Genomic DNA, 20,065 nt, shown 5'->3' on the forward strand with positions numbered 1-20,065 from the left:
TTCATACAAGACACATGTACAGTGAAACATACTTATAACTTTTGTATATATATTTCACGGTGAATTTGTCAAACAATTCTTCACATACTATCTAATAACTTGTTGTACAGTTTCTGTAAGATAAGTAAAAAGTTTCCTCGGAAAAAGGTAACTAAATGTAACTCTGATAAGACTTATGATAAGTATTCAAGCCAGTCATCAGGGTATTATAGGGATTTAGTAACTATCTTGTAGCAATAGCAGACCATTTAACAGCATTTTTCCACAGCATTCAAATCGTGGAAGTTTATTTAACTAAACAAATGTTTTTTATTTTAGGCCCATAATGTATTATTTGTTACCAAATTTTCCCTTTTGTATTTATTTCTAGTTATTTTCCCCTTTGGAGTATTATTTGTTTTTGTTATCCTTAGTATGAGTATTTTGTTTCATGTTTGCGATCGGAATTTGATGTTGTTGAATGTAGCTTGTTCCTATTTTAGAGTACAATGCGGAAGGCCAGTATAGCAGTTATTGTTATTTATTATTTGTGATAGGTGCTCTGACATTACATTCTGCTTAGTTATTTATTTTACGGTTTGTAAATAACTTATTATATGTTGATATTATTAATTTTATGCTGCTGCAGAACATTTTTGTTTCTTAGTTATTTTACTTTTGAGAATGATGTCAGTTTCACGTGTATATTTTTGTGATAAACCTTTTTGTGTATCTTGAGTTTCTTTATTTTTCCTTTAGTTCTATTTTTATTTTTTAAATTACCTATAAAGATGGTATTGAATATGTTCACTATGTTTTGCTTCATCTTTTATTTTTTTTTTCATCTACATTCCAAGATCGATTTTTTTGATTTTGTTTATTAAAAAAAAAATTGTAATGGTATTGTAAGGAATTGGTCCGAACCCTAAAATTGTTACAATCTAATGTCAACCTTATGTTAGGTAGCATTGATAGCCCAATGACACGTGGCACTATAACCAATCGATCGGCTACTCAGACCAGACAAAATGTGTATACTCCACCCAAAAATTATAGTATTTAATTCTCCAAGCAAACACCAATCAAATTTAGAGATAAATTATACTCATCCTGTCTAATATATTTTTTATCCAAAAAAGGTAAACAAAAATTGTAAAGGTAAAAAAACCTGTGTATGGTAAAGAGATTGTACAATAGCAATGCAGCACTGCATAGCTAATAATTGCATCAATGCAATGTTATAAGTAATGTTAATTAATGTTTTCAAAATCTGAAAATTGTTATGTTGTTTAGCCTCATGAGTTCCAAAACCGTGCAATCTCAAACTCTTAGAAGTAAAGTAAAGGAATCTCTATAATTTATTTTTCAGTTTACCTTACAAAATTTACCATTGGCCAACCTGTTTGAAGTTAGGACAACTCAGTGAGTATTTCAGTTAGCCCAGGTAGCATTCTTCGCTGAGAAGGATTCTTTCACTGTCTGTTAGTTAAAGTTGTTGATTTTTAAATAGTTTTTGATCGCCCCCTGTAACTAAACAATAAATTATGTTTTACTTCAAAATTGATTTTGCAACAAAATATTGTGAGATTTTCTTAACTCAAGCTTAAGAAAACAACCCCAGATGGAGGAGAATAAAATAAAGTAAGAAGTAATGGCGTTTGGCTTAGAGGCTTATTTTTTTAACATTTTATTTCTTAAAAACTAACATCAAACCAAGCACGTTGATCAGATATTCTTTTACTCGGGTAGAAAGAAACATCACGAATATGGAGAGGGTACAACTGGCTTTAGATTCATATCAATGATTTACCTTTTTACCTTGTTACTGACCAGCGTTGCCTGAGCATGTACATACTATTTGCACAACCTCCTGCCAACAAAGGGTTTCTTTATGATTTAATCATTTCCTAATAAAAGTAATATGATTTATAGATGCTAAAAGCTAAAATTGTCATTCAACTCTAAGATGTAAGATGTAAGAAATGTGAAAAAATGTTAACAAAGTTTGTTTACTGAATGGCAGTTTAAAGATTTGGCATTTCCCCACAAAGAGTATTTATAAGAAATAGCTGCAAAAGTGCCCTTTGACTATGACTAGTAAGGATTTTAGAGAGTACTTGAAAATAGGATGTTCACTAGGGCATGCAGTAGCTACAATGATAGTCAACAAGAGTTTATTTTCTAAACTAGTGGAGTTCTACTGTAAAAAGTCATTTCAATTACTAACTGTCAAACAATCGCTACTTTATGGATAAGACTATAGATATTATGTATCTACATTGCTTTGATTGATGTGATCGCTTGATTGTTCACTTTCTGACTGAATTTTAAATCATCCTAGTCAGTGTATTAGCTAGGGGGTTAGAAATGTTTTGATGTATCCATCTCCCCCCCCCCCAAAATAAAAATGTGCAAACTATTCACAGGAAGTCATTGATTACACAGTTTACTCCCGAAATAGAAGCATTAAACAACATAGCTCAATTTTACACAGTTTTCTGGGAAAGGACTTCCCCCCATTTTTGAGAAAATTTGGTATCGATCCACACCCTCCCTTGAAAAATATCAATGGCTACGTAACTACACTACTGAGTGTTGTCTGACAGTTTTGGCAAAACTGGAGCTCACACCTGCTCTAATCAGTGAGAAGCGACTGAGACTAAGACCAGGAACCTTCAATGTGAACTAATAAAAATAGCAAGCATTTACAGAATAATTTAGATTTAATTTTGCCAAAATCTTAATCTAACAACAGCCCCTATGTTTTCTTGGCTAAATCAATATTTTATATTTTCATCTTTTTTATTGTTAACCTCTTAAATTTAATATGAAATATGTAGAGAATATTTACAGTCATTTTAGTAACAGCCTAAAACTTAGGACATCTTATTGTTTCTTACTGGAGCCCTTTTCCGGATACCAGGGTAATTTTAGTAAGATTTTAACTGTCCTGGAAAACCAGGACATATATATAGCTACAGTAGCCAGACACCATTTTTATTACTAAAGTCTGAAGTCCAATCACTAAATTTAGGTGGTTTAAGGGGAAAGTGGGTTCTTCCTACCACTTCTTTTAGCTTAATGCAGGGGTATCCATATTTCCATATCCAACCTTTTTTACTCAAGGGCCATATTGACAATTTTTGGAGGAAAGGCAGGCTGGACTGTCAAGTAGAAAAGTGTTTCAGTGTAGGAAAGTAGCCCACCTTCCAAATTACCCACAAAGATGAGGTAGATTTCAAAGAGCTCAGCAAAGAAGTTTGAAAATTTCTTGCTGATTTTTTGTTGCTATATAACCTACTAACCTACTATAACTAACTGAAATTCTTAAGGTGTTTGTGTGAATGATGCTGTATGACCAATCAAAATAATTTACCTACCCACATATTTTTTTTATAAGTATATAAATTGTGTTTGTCATTTTTATACTTTGTCATAATAAGTAGGCTTATGATTATTAGAATCCAAAAGAAAGTTAATATAAATTAAATTTACAGTATATTTACCAAGATATTAGTGTTCTATAATGGAAGTGTTTAAGTAAGACTGATGAAAACACAGGATGGTACAACACCAAATATTTTTGATGTAGGTACCAATCGCAGGAGATGATCGCGGTATCGCCAAGACTGCAAAACTTACTTACCGGTGTTGCCGCGAGTTGATGTTGTCAGCTGTCAGTTGTTGTTTCCAAGTTAAAGTGAAGTGGTGGAGGGGATGAAATCGCTTCCCCTCAAACCGCCTAAATTTTGTGAACCAAGTATGGATCTATATTCCATATGCCACAGCAATAGCTGTTATTAAGTATCTGTCAATTATTTTTTCTTCTGTTATTAGGTTGGTGGCCAAATTCAAATCAGGCGTAGGCTAACCAAAATCCCTATTTGTTAAACAACCTTGAAAATGAACTCTAGGTGATCATTACCTCTATCATTTGGTGTTGGTGCTCAAGATGGTGGGGTGTGCATATGTAGTATGCACCAAATCCTAGAATTAGTGGCATACCCTCTTGCTGATTGCAAATTACATCATCCATCCCCTCAGAGGATATTTATTTTCTCCTGGATTTGGGAAAGGATATATGGAGTCCAGGCCGACTTGTATTGTTGCCAAGGTATCTATTTGTGAATTCTGGAACAATTAAACAATGACTGTGTGCATGAGTGAACGTATGCACTACCTATATCAAATTAATCAAAATTAATTTATCAATTTGAGACAGGAGTTCTCTTATGGTTCCTCTTCTGACGCAGAGTTCTTGGAGTAGAGCTCCTCATATAACTCCTGATCAGGACCACTTTAAATCCTTTGGTGTGGTGGGGTTGGCTTTAAGATTTGGAACTTAATTCCTTGATATGGAGGATCTCCATGTCCCTCCACCATGATGCTAAGATCCTGTCTTGCCTAACCTGTATCCCTGCTTGAAGTTGGAGGAAAACCTTAATCTTTATTCTCTCTTTTAGGCCTGGACATCCTGACAAAGAGTTGAAAGTGTAAAGAGCTCTCTCCCCTTATGTTGTTCCTTTTTTCTTCTGGCTGAGAGGTTAGCTTTGCCACATAGGGATCAGGTTGTTTGTCTCAGGGATAGCTGAATTCACTGCCTGTCACAAAAACTAGATGTGTGATGTTGTGCAGGGCAGCCCTGAGAGCTCCAGTGAGGGCCGGAGACAGGCTGTCTACCAGCTGCTACACCTAGAGCAGCAGTACACTCTGTGCCTTCAGTTCGGAATAGCCAGGTTCCTGTTGCCCCTCTCAGAAAGGAGGGACATCATTACACCACAGGATCACAGTGTACTTTTCCAAAATGCTCAAGAGGCAAGTTAAATTTGTTTTGTTTACTGCAAAATAATTACCATCAATGCTAAAATATACTGTAGAATAAAAGAAATGGGCATAGAGGTCTGATTTGGCGAGCTTAGTGTTAACTTATTGTGTGTGTTTTTAATTAATGTAATTTTCTATTTTGCTCCAAGCATTTTTAATTTGGCTGCTGGGCTAGCTTATGACATTGAACTAGACATTTTATCTACATGGACCAGATTTAAACTCAAATTAAACACACGCTAAACTTTCTTTCACGGATTATTATTCCAGTGTGGTTGATAAGGATAATAACAAATTTACTTATCAGTTTGGTACTGTTGAAAATGTTTTGTGTAAAAGAAATAGTATTTACAACAGCATATTCTTGTCTCAAATTAACATTGATATTCTTTTGTTCTGAAACTGGTTCCAGATAATATGAAAATAAGAGCTCAATTTGAGAATAGAGAACCTTTGGTCAAAGCCAATGGTTGTACCTAAGCACTGTGCTGAATTTGAATTTTTTTCAATCCAACCAAATAAGTTACTGTAAGTTTATTGTTGTTTTTTTTTTGTTTTTTTTTTCAAATCGATGTTAACTTTTACATTTTATACATCTTAAATATGAGTATATTTTTTTGGTAATGTAAATCTGCTAATGATCATCAGGCCTGTAAATTAAATGATGACAACAGTATTACGGGAAAAGCAGCAATATTGACAAACTGAAGGCCAATAATAAAGATCAGTGAATGAATAGTATATTTCATTACTAGGACCGAAAGTGGCATTTTCCGTCGCGTGCTCAAGTTTTTGTGTGAGGCGAAGCCGAACACAGGGAACATCAATTTCACGTGCGAGGCGAAGCCGAGTATGTGAGAGCTATTTTCACGTACGAGGCGAAGCCGAGGACGGGAATAATGGAGCAAGTGCCGGATAATAACTTTCGGTACGAGTTATGAACGATACTTTTCATCACAACGCAAAAATACACAAACACAGAATAGCAGACCTCAGTAATATTACAACTATTTTATTTCTCAATTAATTTGATTGAACATCAAAATAAAATAAAATAAAATAAAATTTATCTAAAAGGAAACCTACGTATATTTCTCAATACATTTTGTTTAAATATCAAAATAAAAGAATAAAACAACTTTGAACAATACATACAGCTGGTTCAAATCTTTAAATTTAACCATAACAAAACACTAGCGCGCGTAGTGAATAAATGGAGAACTAATTTAGAGCGAGGGAAAGTAAATTTAGAGCGAGGGAAAATCAGCTGATCGATTTTCCCTCGCCCTAAATTAGAGCTTGGGAAACGACTACTTTCATTGATGTAATCTGTTATCGAAAATAGTTACTTTCGTTACGGAGTGATGAAAATAAGTTTTTCACCACACTATGATGTTTTTGGCTGTATTACATACGTTAATTGGTGGCTGAAAGTTACGTTTTGCTGGCCATGCCAGCTGTCATCGTAGTTTGGGGACCGAGCAGGTTTTTACAGCCCGGGGCCGCAAAATCAGCTGTCCGCTTACCTACTTAATTCATGAATGCATTTTAAATACACAATCAAAATCCATAGCACTGCAATAGAATTGTGTTATTGTCACCGTTGCCTAGCAACTATTTATTTTTTTTTTTGCTGATTCCTCAAATTATTTCCTCACATAACCTTAAAGTTGTAGTTGTGTAGACTATCAGTGTACATTATTATAGTGGTGAATAGTGGTAATAGGGTATAGTGTGGTGAAAAATAGCGTTCGTACCACGGACCGAAATGGTTTTGCAGCTCTCGATTGATTTAAGTTCTCGACTTCGTCTCAAACTTAAAAACTATCTCGAGCCGGCAAAACCTAATTTTCGGCCCTAGGTACGAAATATACTGTTTTGACTTGACACATTCATCATATATTTATAATATCTACTGTAAAATGTTTAGGTATTTTATAAATGAGTGTTGCTCTATTACAGTTATTACGACTCACTGAAGATTTGTTAGAGATGATGATTCAAGAGGAAGGTGAACACTTTGGGATGTCAGTAGGAAGAATATACTTGAGAAAGGTAATGCATTACTTAATATTGTCTTTTGTAACAACCATTAGAGCTAAATCACTAATATTTGTTAAGGTGAACTCTTTTGGGATGCAGGATGAATATACTTAATGAAAAGGTAATACATTACTCCCCGACTTGTCTGTAACAATCATAGTTTAGAACTGAATCGCTAGTACTGTATTTAACACGGTGGATGCTCTGATGTCAGAAGGAAGAATATATTTCCACCAAATCAAAAATCTGTCCATCTATCATTTAATACAGTAAGGGGTTTCTATGTAGCACCTCTATTTTGCCCGTCCTACTAAACGATTTAGATTTTTGACCATTTAGATATCGTTTTAAAGTTTATGATCTAGCAGAGGTACTAATGATGGCTAGGAAGTTAATTTCACTAAGAGATTACTGCCCCCCCCCCTTTCTCTCCTACCTGGTTATGTTCCCAATCATGCACAGACTTGGAATTGGACTGAGATTAATAATTATTATCCTGTACATATTTATCTTATTACCATATTTATCTGTACTATATTACTATGTTTTACCTCTAAATGTTCAATGCTGGTGAGTAGCAGAACCGTATTGCAGCAGTAAACAAACTAAATTAAAGGTGAAATGATTTAAATAATGAACAAACAAATCCTCCTTATTATGGGCTTGTAGAGTTTAGTTCATTATAGTCTGATGTCACGCATGGTTTTCATAATACAAAATCAGGTTCAAAGATGAAATAAAACATTGTAATACATATGATATATTTTTTTTATCTTCGGGGTTATTTTGAAGTCTATTTACTATCTGAATCCTCAAATATATCTATTACTATAAAAACAGGCTCAACAACTTTTCTACCTTTTGAGTGTATGCATTTTTTCCCACACTTACATATGTTGTATTGTTCCATGGTAGATGACGGCCATGATGAGTGGATACCGACGTTACTGCTGCGGACTCAAGAAGGCGGATTGCTTGTTAGTGGAGAAAACAAGAAACTCAGCTTTCACAAAGCTCATCACGGAACCTCCTGTTCCTCGCAGAAGACCTGACCTCACTACTTTTGTACATAAACCCTTAGAAGTAAGTCAGGTTATCCTTGCTCTACATGACGTATTTGTTTTATTGTGATTTTTTCACTTCTTCAACTGCAATATGATAGACAAAAATCTCACCAGTACATCAATCTTTAATTTGGAATCATAATATGTGCTCTATTTAGTACAGTAGACTCCATCCGGACACCTTTTAACCGGACATCAGTTTAACCCGACTAGATCGGCAGGAAGTGGGCGGTACTCCGGTGGGTGGTAAGATTTGAGAGCAGTGATCACGTGTCTAAATACAATGCTCTCCTAAATTCAAGTCAAAAACTGTATACAGTATGCATTTAAATGGTCCGTTTTAACGAGTCTTTGGGGAGACGGTTTAACCGGAAAACCCGTTATCCGGACTTGCCTCGGTCCCGAGGAGTCCGAATAAGAGGGAGTCTACTGTATTGCTTATTTTGATTGTATGCTGTCATTTGTTCACAATTTCAACTTTTATGGTACTTTATACAAAAGTTTCAATACGAGTACGTCAATTTTTAATTAGGGTTCATGATCTATGCTCGTCTGTAACTTGAAACTTAACAGGAGAATAATAAGTTTTGGGTCAAGTTTAAGAATTATAACCAAAATATTCAGAGATATAATCATCCTATACTTATGAGGATAAGAAAAACAATAATTGTACATAACAATTCTAATCATTTCAAAAATGATAACAATTGTATATAAGCTTGCAGATCATTAGATAATATTTGATTAGATAATAATTGCTTCAAAATGTAATTATATGTCTTAGAGAATAATACTTTAACTTTGAGAGATATGATAAATTGAAGATGCACTAACTCATTTCTTATTTGCAGCATTTTCGTGATATTTTAAAGCTTTTACAAACAATACAAAACACTACTTCCTCAAAAGATGAAGACTATCCAGCCATTTCACGGGTGGTTCATGAATTCCAGGTAAGCTTATGAAGTTAGAATTCAGAATTATTAATCCTTAACAGGCTACATCAACCGTCTTAACTATATACTAAAAATGTTGCTACACTTCATTTATTTGGCTTTATTTGGCTACTTCATTTTTAATTGCTTCCCTCTCCTAATGTTTTGCAGTCCGTAAGTGTCCTCACTCATTGTCATGATTATAGTTTTGACTTAATTACTTATTTGCTCAATGTTGATTGTCGCTAAGTTATTAATTATTATTAACCCTCTATCTGTCTCAGAGTTTCCTTTTAATAAGATTAATCACTGTGTAAAATTGTACAAGCATTTACAAAATTATCAAAGGAAATAAAGACAGGTATTTTCTAATGTGTGCCAAAAAATATGTCAACCAGAAAGGCCAAAATGATTGCTAGTAGATAGCATAAATGAAATTAAATTAGATAAATGAAAAACTATTTACTTATACAGCAAAATTTCTTATACTTTACCTGTACACTTAAAATACAGCTTTGTAGTGATTTTAATGGGTCGTTTGTACTGATTGATGGCATCGGACACTTTGTAGATATAGAAAATTTGAATCATAGCTATTACTTCTTTTTTTTTCCTAAAATGTGGGACTGTATCAGAAAGTACCACACTTTTATCCCTCCATAGTTATGTTTGACATTATGTTGATGTGTGTGTGTGTGTGGGCAGGCTGCCTACAGAGATATAACAGTGGAGTCTGGCCTGATGGAACCAGAAGTGGAGGGAAGGCCTTTGTTGTCACTGCAGGATCTAGAAAGCAGACTAGTCTTCACCAGGTGTAAGGTTAGTCTCATAAATACATTGTCGATGATTGTTCTAAGTAAACGTTAAATGTGTCTTTTGAATTCACTTTGTAAGAATAGGAAACTTTTTGTTTAGTTTTGATGGTAGCCTTTACCACCAGGCTTTCAATGGCTAGAGAAACAGAGCCCCTCAAGTCATCTCAGTACATTTTATACTCGAATGCATTTATAAAGACAAGGACACGCAAAAAGTCTATTGCTGTTATAATACAAGTAATAATATACAGTACCGGTATGGGTTGATATCTTTAACATTGTAATTTGAAATAAAGGTTTATTCTCATAATATTTCCATACTAATAGTAAGTATAGTAGGCTAATATCATTACTCAGCCCCGCTGACAACAACAAACATTTTTTCCTCAGTAAGTGCTTTAGATGACATACATTGGTAAGTCTAAGTCTAAGTGTTAACATTAGCTCAATAGTGGGGAACTCAAAAAATAACCTGGTTGAGAGTTCCATATCCCTTGAAACAGAAAAAAAAACTTATACCACTGTTGCTTGATCTTATACCTCTTTAAACCATTAAATTCTATGTTTGATGTAGCCATTTGTCCTGAGCTCACCTGGCCGACAGTGGATATTCGGGGGCGACCTGAGTCGGGTCGAGGGCCGATCCGTCCGACCATTCTGGGCGTTGCTCTTCACCGACCTACTACTCTTTGCCAAGGTCAGCAGAGACAGAGTTCTATTTGTCACGGAGGAACCGCTTTCACTTCAGTTTGTCAGCCAAGCTCTTTTCTCGATACGGAAAAAAGGTAAATTGTTTTTTAATATATCCACAGTTCAAATATAACAATCTAGGAAAATAGATTGTGCTGGGTGCTGATGTCAGTTTAAATAACAGTGATACAAATCTGTATGATAGGTACAAATTTCAAATAACATTGTTGCTTTTTGGGAGGGAGAAATCGGGCTATATCTGTCCTGTCACTAGCTACTTCGTATAGGTACTACTATTGGATGCTACTTTTAGATTCAGTCAGCACCCCTAGGTAGCCTTATATAATTCTTTCCTGGATAAGCCATTTTTTTCAGATCTTGAAAACAACATCCTTCAAGTGACGTCCTTGAAAATGTTGACATTCTTCAAGTCGCTTGGAAAGACGTCAAATACTCTTTCAAGCATTTCTTGAGAAATTGCTTTAACCTCTTCGGCGATTTTCTGCCTGAGTTTGACCAGCCATCTTGTATCTTGTAGGGGTGGAAATGGAGGTCATAATGCTCCAAGACATCCTTCCAAGAAATCTCCTAGAAGCTATGGACAAGCTATGGACGACTGGACAAGCCAGCCTCTTTGGGTTTACCCAAAGTGAGAGTACCCAGTGACATTCCCTCCATTCAGGGTGGTGGGGGTGTTCAGCTCTGCTAGTGTTGATTAAGTTCATAGATCTTTCACCTGCCTGTAGCTTGTGGTTGTGACTGAGTCCTACCTGTCGTGTACGACTGACATTTTGTGAGGCATATCCTCGACTTTGGAAGTAGCCTCGTCCTGGGAGGTGAAATACCTAGCCCCCAGAGGGGAGGTAAATGCTCCGTGTTGGTATCGGCATTTTCAAGTTGGCCACAGACATGGACGACTGGGCATTGGGTCCCAGTGACATTCCTTTATCCAGGATGGAGGGGTGTTTAGCTCTAGGAGAGATGGAAGTACATCATAATCTCTAACCTACCTGTGTCTGTGGTTCTTTGGGCTTCGGCCTGCTTGTTGTGTGCGACCAGCATTCAGTGGGCAAATCCTCGACTTTGGAAGTAACCTTTCCTGGAGGTGAAAACGGGCAAGTACCCGCAGCTCACGGGGACACTCAAGGGCAACGTAACTTTCCGCAGTGTGAGGGCAACGGTTTGTAGGTACTTATGCAAACCAATCCCTGTCTCTGAGCACGGACGGTATGGTTATCTTGAGTGTGGGGGGTTCTTCCCGGAACCTCAATTGAGTCAAGGGTGTCGCCACCTCTGGTGGATAGGTTCATCCGGGTGGGTTCCACTTCTATACCTGCCTCCTTTTGGGAAACCCTGATGGCTTGGCAGTGATGTTGGGTCTGACGGGCAAAGGAAGTAGATCGGGTGCTGGGTCCGAGCCCGCCAGGGATATCTGGGGATCTATCGCTCTGGTTATCTCTGGTTTCCCAGCAATGGGTAAGGCCTCGATCGGGCAGCGGTGTAAATGGGAGGTTGGGGTTCCCCCCGTCAGCGTGCTGACGGTCCCCTTCCTTCTGGCTATTGATGGCGGGCTTGCCTGTCAGGGATTAGATAGGTCCCGAGTGTTGCTTGCACTAAATGCGTCGGGGCGCTCCATTATGGACCTCTAGGTTCCGACCTAGTGGAACCCAGGTGGAGTGACGCTTAAACAAGCAGCCGGAATCCCTGGTTAGGATTGAGGGGCAACCCTCTTTCCGAAGGGTCTGCTTCGGCAGCCGGCGAGCCTGATGACCTTAAGTCATCCGCCCATGATGTGCTAAAGGTTGATGCATAAGCTTCGGCCTACATCATGGGGCCCGGGTTAAGTCTCACGACAGGTACCGGGTACGTAGTCAGGGGGCTTCGGCTCTCATGACAAAGAATAATAATAATAATAATAAATCTCCTAGAAATTTGAAGAGCCAAGGACTAGTTCCTGGCTACTTTCTCTTTAGACTTTGAATGACTGCGGCTCGTACTCTCCCCACATTGGCTGGTGTGTGAACAGTTTTACGGCTTCCACCAATCTTTTTTGGGTCGACGCCGTTCTTCTAAATAATGATACTCTATCTTTAACCAACTCGGAAAACCCCGTTTCAATCAATATATTGAAATGCTTCCTAAACAAACTCTGTGTAAAAAAAAATCATTACTCTTAAAAAATGTTTCCACAGCAAAAGCACAGTATTCAGGATTCTAAAACGCCATATTTACTAAAAAGGTATCGTTCAGTTTTGTTTATGAGCACAGCTATTTCACTCATTGCTGCCATTTTTTAACATCTGGTAGCTAAAATAAATTGTATAGTTGTTCCACTCTGTACTCTGTTCCCTTTTTTGGCACTGATTACTTTTCCAATTCCTTCTATATGGATCTATATCAACATATTTACTCACGCATTTATTTATGCTCACCCCATAGCGACAGAGTTCAGACTGATCCTGAGTGCTAACCCACCTGGGACAGACAGTCCAGCAACGGGTGGTTGCGGCGGCCATCTACCCGACCTTCCTCTCACCCGAACACCCAGAAAAGGACGAGGTCGGCGCACCATCGCTTTGCGAGCACCCTCACCCGAACTGAAAGCTGTCTGGCAGAACCTCATACAACGGCAAATGTGAGTAAATAATTTAATTGAAAAGTAAGTAGTTTAGAAACACCATTAACAACAATTTTAAATTAAAACATTTATAATGAAGACCAAATAAAGATGAAAATGCCGAATGATCACTTGAACCAAACAAATCCAGCAGTATTTCAGGCTATTTGTAACTTTTAGGATGGTTACTGTGTTAAATGTGTGATCAATTTTTTTATCTTTTCGTACATTAATTGGATTTCCTTGTGATATTTGTAAAATAAAACTTGAACCAAACCAATTTTGATTGCTGTATACAGAGCAATCGATCTTTTACTATTTGAAAGTAAAGTATTGACAGCACAGTTATAGCACTCATACTTATAGCATAGAGCGTTTTAAGGTCCGAAAAAATAATTTTGAGGTACCGGTAGCTAATTGGTCATAGTGCTCACCTTTAAATATACTTGCTCAATTTCATGGATTATGGACCAGGTGCCATTTGTTACTGTGCTTTCCGAACTAATGATGTTCCGGCAAAAAGTCAAGGTTAGACTGTAATAATTAATTGGGGTTTGGACAGTTCCCAAATCGCAATAAATGCCAAGGTTGTAGGCAGATAAACACAAATTAAAACAATTGCAAATATTATGAAAAAAGTGATGAAAGTGCGGGCTAATTTTCTAATGTGTATGAATTGCCTTAAACCATTCAATGAGAAAGCATAAGAGAGGTTATAGTGGTCGCCTAGCAAGGTGACTGGTTTGATCCAGGGAAAAGTAAGTAGCGTTTTATGGTTTTCAACTGGACCCAGCACAGCTGTCCTGAATCATTGGTCTTTCAATGAATGGTCCTGGCTAAAGAACAGCTGGTCTTAAAGTAACAAATCTACTGTATCTTACAGTTCCTTCACTCATATTTTGGTTATAATACGCTATCTTGATTGGTAATATTTCAATGTGTACCACGATGTTGCAGTATTTACCTCAATACAGCCAGGGGTGGTACTCCTGCTAGCAGTCCACTGGACTCCCCCGACCCTCTGACAGCTGACTCCGTAGCTACTCTGGACTCTCTGTGTCTCAAGCGCCAGGTACATCACTCTCCTCCCCCTCCTGCCCCTCCACCATCCCCAACTGACTCTCCCCCTCCACCCTCCTGACCATCACTACCCTCCCATCCAAACAGATGCTGTAGCCCTACACGCTTTTAAAATATTGATAAGATACAATACACAGACTTTGATTTTCAAGAATGATACGATAAGATTGGCAAATAAAGGTTCTTTTAAGCTGTGCCATTGTCAAATAAACTGATTATTTTATAGCTTTTGATGCTTAGCAAGCAGGTATCTCGGTTTAAAAACATGAAGATAATCAATAACATAATTGCTTGGTATTGGGTAACTAACACCATGCATGGGAATTGTCAAAATGTATTTATCATTAGATTAATTCCATCCACAACCATATAGCATCAGAATCAATTATGCTATATATTATCTAACCTAAGGTCGACGTTAGATAGTAATATAACCAGATTTTGGACCGTTCTGTTACAAAAAACATAAATATTTCAAATAACTCAATGTATTGGACAAAATGTATGGACAATGTATTGCCAACACCAACACAAAGTTAAAGTTAAATTAAACACATTTAAAAAACACATACTGTACTTTCAGTAGAAATTTATTCACTCATATTGAGATTGTTATAGATGGAAAGAATTAAAAGAAAATACAAACCGGTTATTATGGAAAACCGTTTTCTTAACCTGATACTGCTGCCAACCACATTAAGTATTGGCTCACCTATAAGCAGCAGCACATCCACATTACTTATTGTCAAATTTGTTGTAATTGTTCCTCTATATCAAGTAAGTGTATTGAAATATAAACGCAGTTAAACTTTCAAAAGTTTTAACTAAAAATTTTACTTTATCTTGCTGTGCTTCATCTGTATTGCACCATATGTGATCGTAGCAGAAGCAAAAGAAAACCTTATTTGCTAACCTTATCATTCATAGGGTAATCCACCCAAAAAGACAAAATATTATTTGCAAACATAGTTCCTGATAGAGTGCTGTTTTATATTGATTCCTAAGATAGTCTTCCTATGTGTGCTCAGTTGAGGGGATACAGATGAATCAATGAGTTGTGGATCTTTAGAATCATAAAAGTATTTCCCTTAATATAATTATTTTGGCTACCATATCAAAATATTAACTGAGAGAACTGGAATACTATGATTTCTATGGTGCTTTTATAGTCCAAGGAGAGTAGTTTACTCAAATATAACCATCAATAAAGAGATTGGAAATTAGACTCTTATTGGTTTGTTTTTTTTCTAACTTATCGGAACTTCCTAGAGCTTGATGATAATAATACAGGGTATACAAAATATTTATTCTTTGACTGGGTGGTTGGAAAATAAACTTGGTTAAACACTATTTGTCGTATTTGATTAAAACCATAAACCAAAAAGACACACAAATACAATCATATATTAATAAAATAGGATTCAATATGCTGATAAATGTAATAAACTCTAATGTGCTTTAGTAAAATCTCTTCCTTACTTCATTCATCTTTATTCAAATTTAATGGGCTACAGAAAGGATGTGGAGGAAGTAAAATATATTCGAAATTGCAAATAATGTAAATACCGTATTATAAAAACTTAAACGTAATATATTTTAGTTTTAAAGATTAAATACGCTTTAAAATACCTGTTAGCAGTGTGTAAATACGAGTAATTTATAAGCTTTACATTTTTAAGAATCAAGAGTACAAATTGCTTTTTTGCAGTTTTTACAATATACCAATATGCATAAGTAGGACTACTGAATAGTTGTTAGTTATTTTTTTCATATTTTTACCAATATTATTGCTATGACAAGTTTGATACAGGTAGTAAACACAGGAGCTGCTTTAAGGGTACAAAAGAGGTTGATTGTATATAACATTTTTGTTGTAAAAATTTAGGTTTCGCTTATAAACGACGCTTATAATAAGGTTTTATTATGTACTTTTCCAAAACTAGTTTAGAAATAGGGACTGTATGTGTACAGGGAGCGACAAAATTATCTGACGGTTTTCTTTGCCGCCCTTTCAAGTGAGTTAGTGGTGGAGGATAGTAGGAATAGGGGCATTTTTAGTAGCCATGGAGCTGTGGACGGCTGAGCACTGTGCGTTCGTAGTGAAAGCGTTTTTTAAAGTGGCGATTCAGCGGCAGTTCCGTAGACGTTTCAATGTGGGACAAAGAAGAAAAGTCCCAAACCGAAACACCATTTGCTGTGGGTGGGTAACTTTAGAGCTACTAGTTCAGCATTGAAACTAAAATCAACAAAGACCAGCCCGGACGCCAGAGAACGTCAAGAGAGTGGGAAAGACTATGTGGTGTGGTTGAAATTTGTCGCTTATAATGACAATTTTGTCAGTTGTAAGCAAATCAATCACTTGTTCTGAAAACTATTTACGCTTTGCTTAACCATTTGGTTTCAACTGTTGCACGATTGCCATTTTGTGGATGAAAGTGCAGGTCGTATCATAATACTCTTCTACCAAGGGGCCAGACATGTGCAGAGCTCCAGCTTGTTTGCGTGCAGGCCACCACAGCTTCTCCCACTCTCTCAACGTTTCCTGGCGTCTGGGCTGACCTTGCACGACCTGTTCATTTTTGTGTCAATGCTAAACTAGTAGCTCTGAAGTTACCCACGAACAGCAAAATTGTGTTTCTAGTTGGGACCTTTCCTCTTGGACCCACATTGAAATACCTACGTTACTGCCGATGAACAGGTACACAGGAATTGCAACTTTTAAAAAGGCTTGTCCACTACGATTGCACAGTGGTCAGCCGTCTACAGCTCCATGGCTAATAAAAATGCCCGAACGTAAGATTTGGAACGCCCTTATTCCCAACACCCTTCACCACTCACTCACTCGACAGGACGACAAAGAAAACCGTCAGATCATTTTGCCGCTCCCTGTATTACTAAATTACTCACTATTTATTAGTATAACAATCATTTGATTCTTTCTATTTGAAACAACGTGTGAATGTGTTGATTTAAATAAACAGTAGGATAGAGGATAGTGTGACTTTTATGGTTATTTATTTATAAGTACTGTATCTGGGTTAGAAAAAACTTAAAACATGTTTGTCTTACGAAGGTGATGTTTATTTGGCATTTAACTTCACAAAAACTGTAGCAACTGAATTTTTGAAGGTTCACATGTATATGGATACACACTAAATAATACTGTATTCTAACAAAAAAGGTCAAAAACACTACTGACTTTTTTCCTCTACTAATAGTACAGATAATATGCAGCACAGGATGCAGGAGGTTTAACAGTTTATCCGTATAGTTATAACATAAAATCTACATTAACAAACAAAAATACCAGTCTGTCTAAAATCGTAACTTAATAAGATTGTTGTGAAAAAGTAAAACAATATTTTTTACGTTAATATTAATTTTAAACAAGCTTGGACCAAGCTGAAATGAAATTAAAAGAAATGAAAATGATTTCAAGCTGTGCCTTTTCATCACATGATGCAAAGTCCATACATGTGAACCTAGGCTTTGTTACAAGTATATTGGAGCATGCATATAAGTAATTTGACTATTTAAAAGAACAACGTTTTTGATTATCGCAGTACTTTTTAGAAAATTTAATTGTGTGTTTTTCTTTTAAGTTTAAGTGCAAGAAATAAAGTTGAATTATAAATAAATTTAAAAACAAGTTAGATAACTAAGTATAAATAATAGAATAGTATTTGTGTTTTAAAATCCCAAACTTGAAAATATTTTATCCATCCAAAATATGTCATTCAATGTTTATAAATTGGACCAATCTGACTAATTCATCAGTTGAGCAGCATTGATACATCTCATTTATTGTTTATTAACAATCAGATTAATCAGAAATTTATTCTGCGAGTAATTAACTGTGAAAGTTTAAGTGCATTTTTAACTGTTTGGATTACACACAATATATAAAAATTATAATACATAATAATTAATTATAACAAATTATATTATATTTATTTGTGCCCGTCTCACTCATACTTCCGTTTCAGGGACTAAACAAATGCAAATATTTAATAAAATAATGTAGGATTTGTAGAAAAATATGAATAAAATCCCGGCATAAATAAGGTGTGTATTTGCATTGTGATGAATACTTCTTTCATTCGTCATCAAAGAGCATGAAAACATCCGTAGTTTATTTGGCATTCAAAACTAACTTCATTAATAGGAATAGCTGCAAGAAATTTTCATTGATATTAAATGTGATATAGAATTCAATGTTGTGAACACCTTAACACCAATGAAGTGAAAATCTATGGTAATTCTTAGTTTTGTAACAGGCTCTAATAGGCTTACCTAACAACTAACATAAAATTTTTTATCAAACTAAACATAGTTAATGTAGGTTTCACTAAAATATTTACTTGAATGCAAGATAATGAAAATAAATAGCTTAAACAAACCGGGATGTATTTTTATACTTTTATTTTTAAATAGATTGTTTTTTACAAAACCAGATTGAAGATCAAACAATGATAAAGATCATATTTTTCAGTGAATCAGTTCAGTTTTAAGCTTGCTGTTCTTCTTCTTAAAGGTGAAAAATTTTACAATTAAAAAACACAGGAATAAAACATTTGTATCCTAAACTTTTAATTAGACCGTTTAGATTTATGTTTTGAATTTTTTTATCTCAGATTTCTCATTTGTGATTATTTCAAACCCAAAACATTTACCTGAGAGGTTATGAAAAAATAAATAATTACATATTTGCATGAAACTGAAAGCTTGGTTCATTCATGTGAGCCATTTTATTGTATTTTTTATGTATTTACTTGAGTTACCAAAGACTGCTGAAGAATACAGTAAGTGTAGTATTGTAAACTATGTTTTTAGTTGACATAGTTTGAAATTGAGTTTTTCAGAGAGGATAAAAAAGTAGTTATCAGGAGTATAAATTTTCATCTATTTTTTTAAAGCTCAAAATAACAATTTTGGTCTATAAACATAAATGATCATAATTTTAATCTTAATTCTTAACATATGTGTAATCTATTCACGCTTTCACATTGATTAAATGCTAGAATAGCTTGGAAATTGATTCTCTATAAGGTCCATCAGTGATTTACCTGCACAATATCAGTTAGAGTGTGTATGTTATATCAGTAATTTTTAAGTTGTCTTGTTTTCACGCTTTATAATGCACTAAGGATCCACTAGCAAACCCGTGAAAGGGGGGAGGTTTCAACTGATATCAATACATTTTTGTCATGTAAAAATAAAATTTGGAGAAATCTTTTATAAATATATTTTCTTATATATTACATTTTCTTCATTCCGTCTATTATTGTTATTATTATTATTTAGTGATTATTCCAATAGAGAAAATTTTAAGAAGTCTTAGCAATTCCTAATATAGACATTACTTACTTTGTTGAGTTATGTTAATAACTTTTACATAGTTAAAGCAAAACCTTGAAAATGAGTATAAAATCTTAATTATTGCTGAATGTATTTACCGTACTTTTATTTTGATTTTTTACTGCTAACAAGACCAGCTAAAGACCAGCTAAAGTTTTGTTGTTAGTTGGTTATATTATAACTTGTCTGGGTCAGGCCATTCAGAATGAAAATTGACAAGCTATCAAGTATTGTTCAATGATTTAATGATTACCAAACTATCTAGTTCTGATTACCAAACTACTTAGGCAAAAAGTAGTATATTGATTCCAGAATCAATTACTAGAATATTAAATATAAATCATATGAAATAAAAGTTACTTTTATAACCGTTTTTTACCAAAAATTAGAAACAAGATATTGTAATAACTCACCCCCTTTCATACTTCATATCAAAGTAGCTGAACAACAACACCATGCAATAGTTCAAAGTCCATTCTCATTTCATGTCTTGCATTATGTAGATCATAGACTTTATGTCTTGTTTGTCTTATGAGTGCAATGAATACCTGTCCTCTGTTACGAATGAATCATTATTACCTGTTCTATTTAAAATGCATGTTCAAAAAGAGGTTTTATTGATGATTAGATACAATCCTTTTCATAATAACAGTGTAATTA

The 20,065-nt window shown here is 35.2% G+C and overlaps 1 protein-coding gene across 1 annotated transcript in view; it reads left to right on the forward strand.

Moving 5' to 3' along the window:
* Nucleotides 1-20,065, forward strand: part of LOC128991751 (uncharacterized) — a 90,214-nt gene that overhangs the window by 46,583 nt on the left and 23,566 nt on the right. Inside the window, exons 19-26 of the mRNA XM_054414921.1 lie at nt 4,615-4,794; nt 6,766-6,858; nt 7,762-7,929; nt 8,762-8,863; nt 9,551-9,664; nt 10,235-10,445; nt 12,790-12,985; nt 13,925-14,039. Of these exons, the coding sequence (XP_054270896.1) occupies nt 4,615-4,794; nt 6,766-6,858; nt 7,762-7,929; nt 8,762-8,863; nt 9,551-9,664; nt 10,235-10,445; nt 12,790-12,985; nt 13,925-14,039 (1,179 nt within the window). The remainder of the gene's footprint in view (nt 1-4,614; nt 4,795-6,765; nt 6,859-7,761; nt 7,930-8,761; nt 8,864-9,550; nt 9,665-10,234; nt 10,446-12,789; nt 12,986-13,924; nt 14,040-20,065) is intronic.

This window comes from Macrosteles quadrilineatus, unplaced genomic scaffold (assembly GCF_028750875.1).
Source record: "Macrosteles quadrilineatus isolate MER2022 unplaced genomic scaffold, UCM_ALF_1.0 Scaffold_4__1_contigs__length_99947679, whole genome shotgun sequence".
Lineage (NCBI taxonomy): Eukaryota > Metazoa > Arthropoda > Insecta > Hemiptera > Cicadellidae > Macrosteles > Macrosteles quadrilineatus.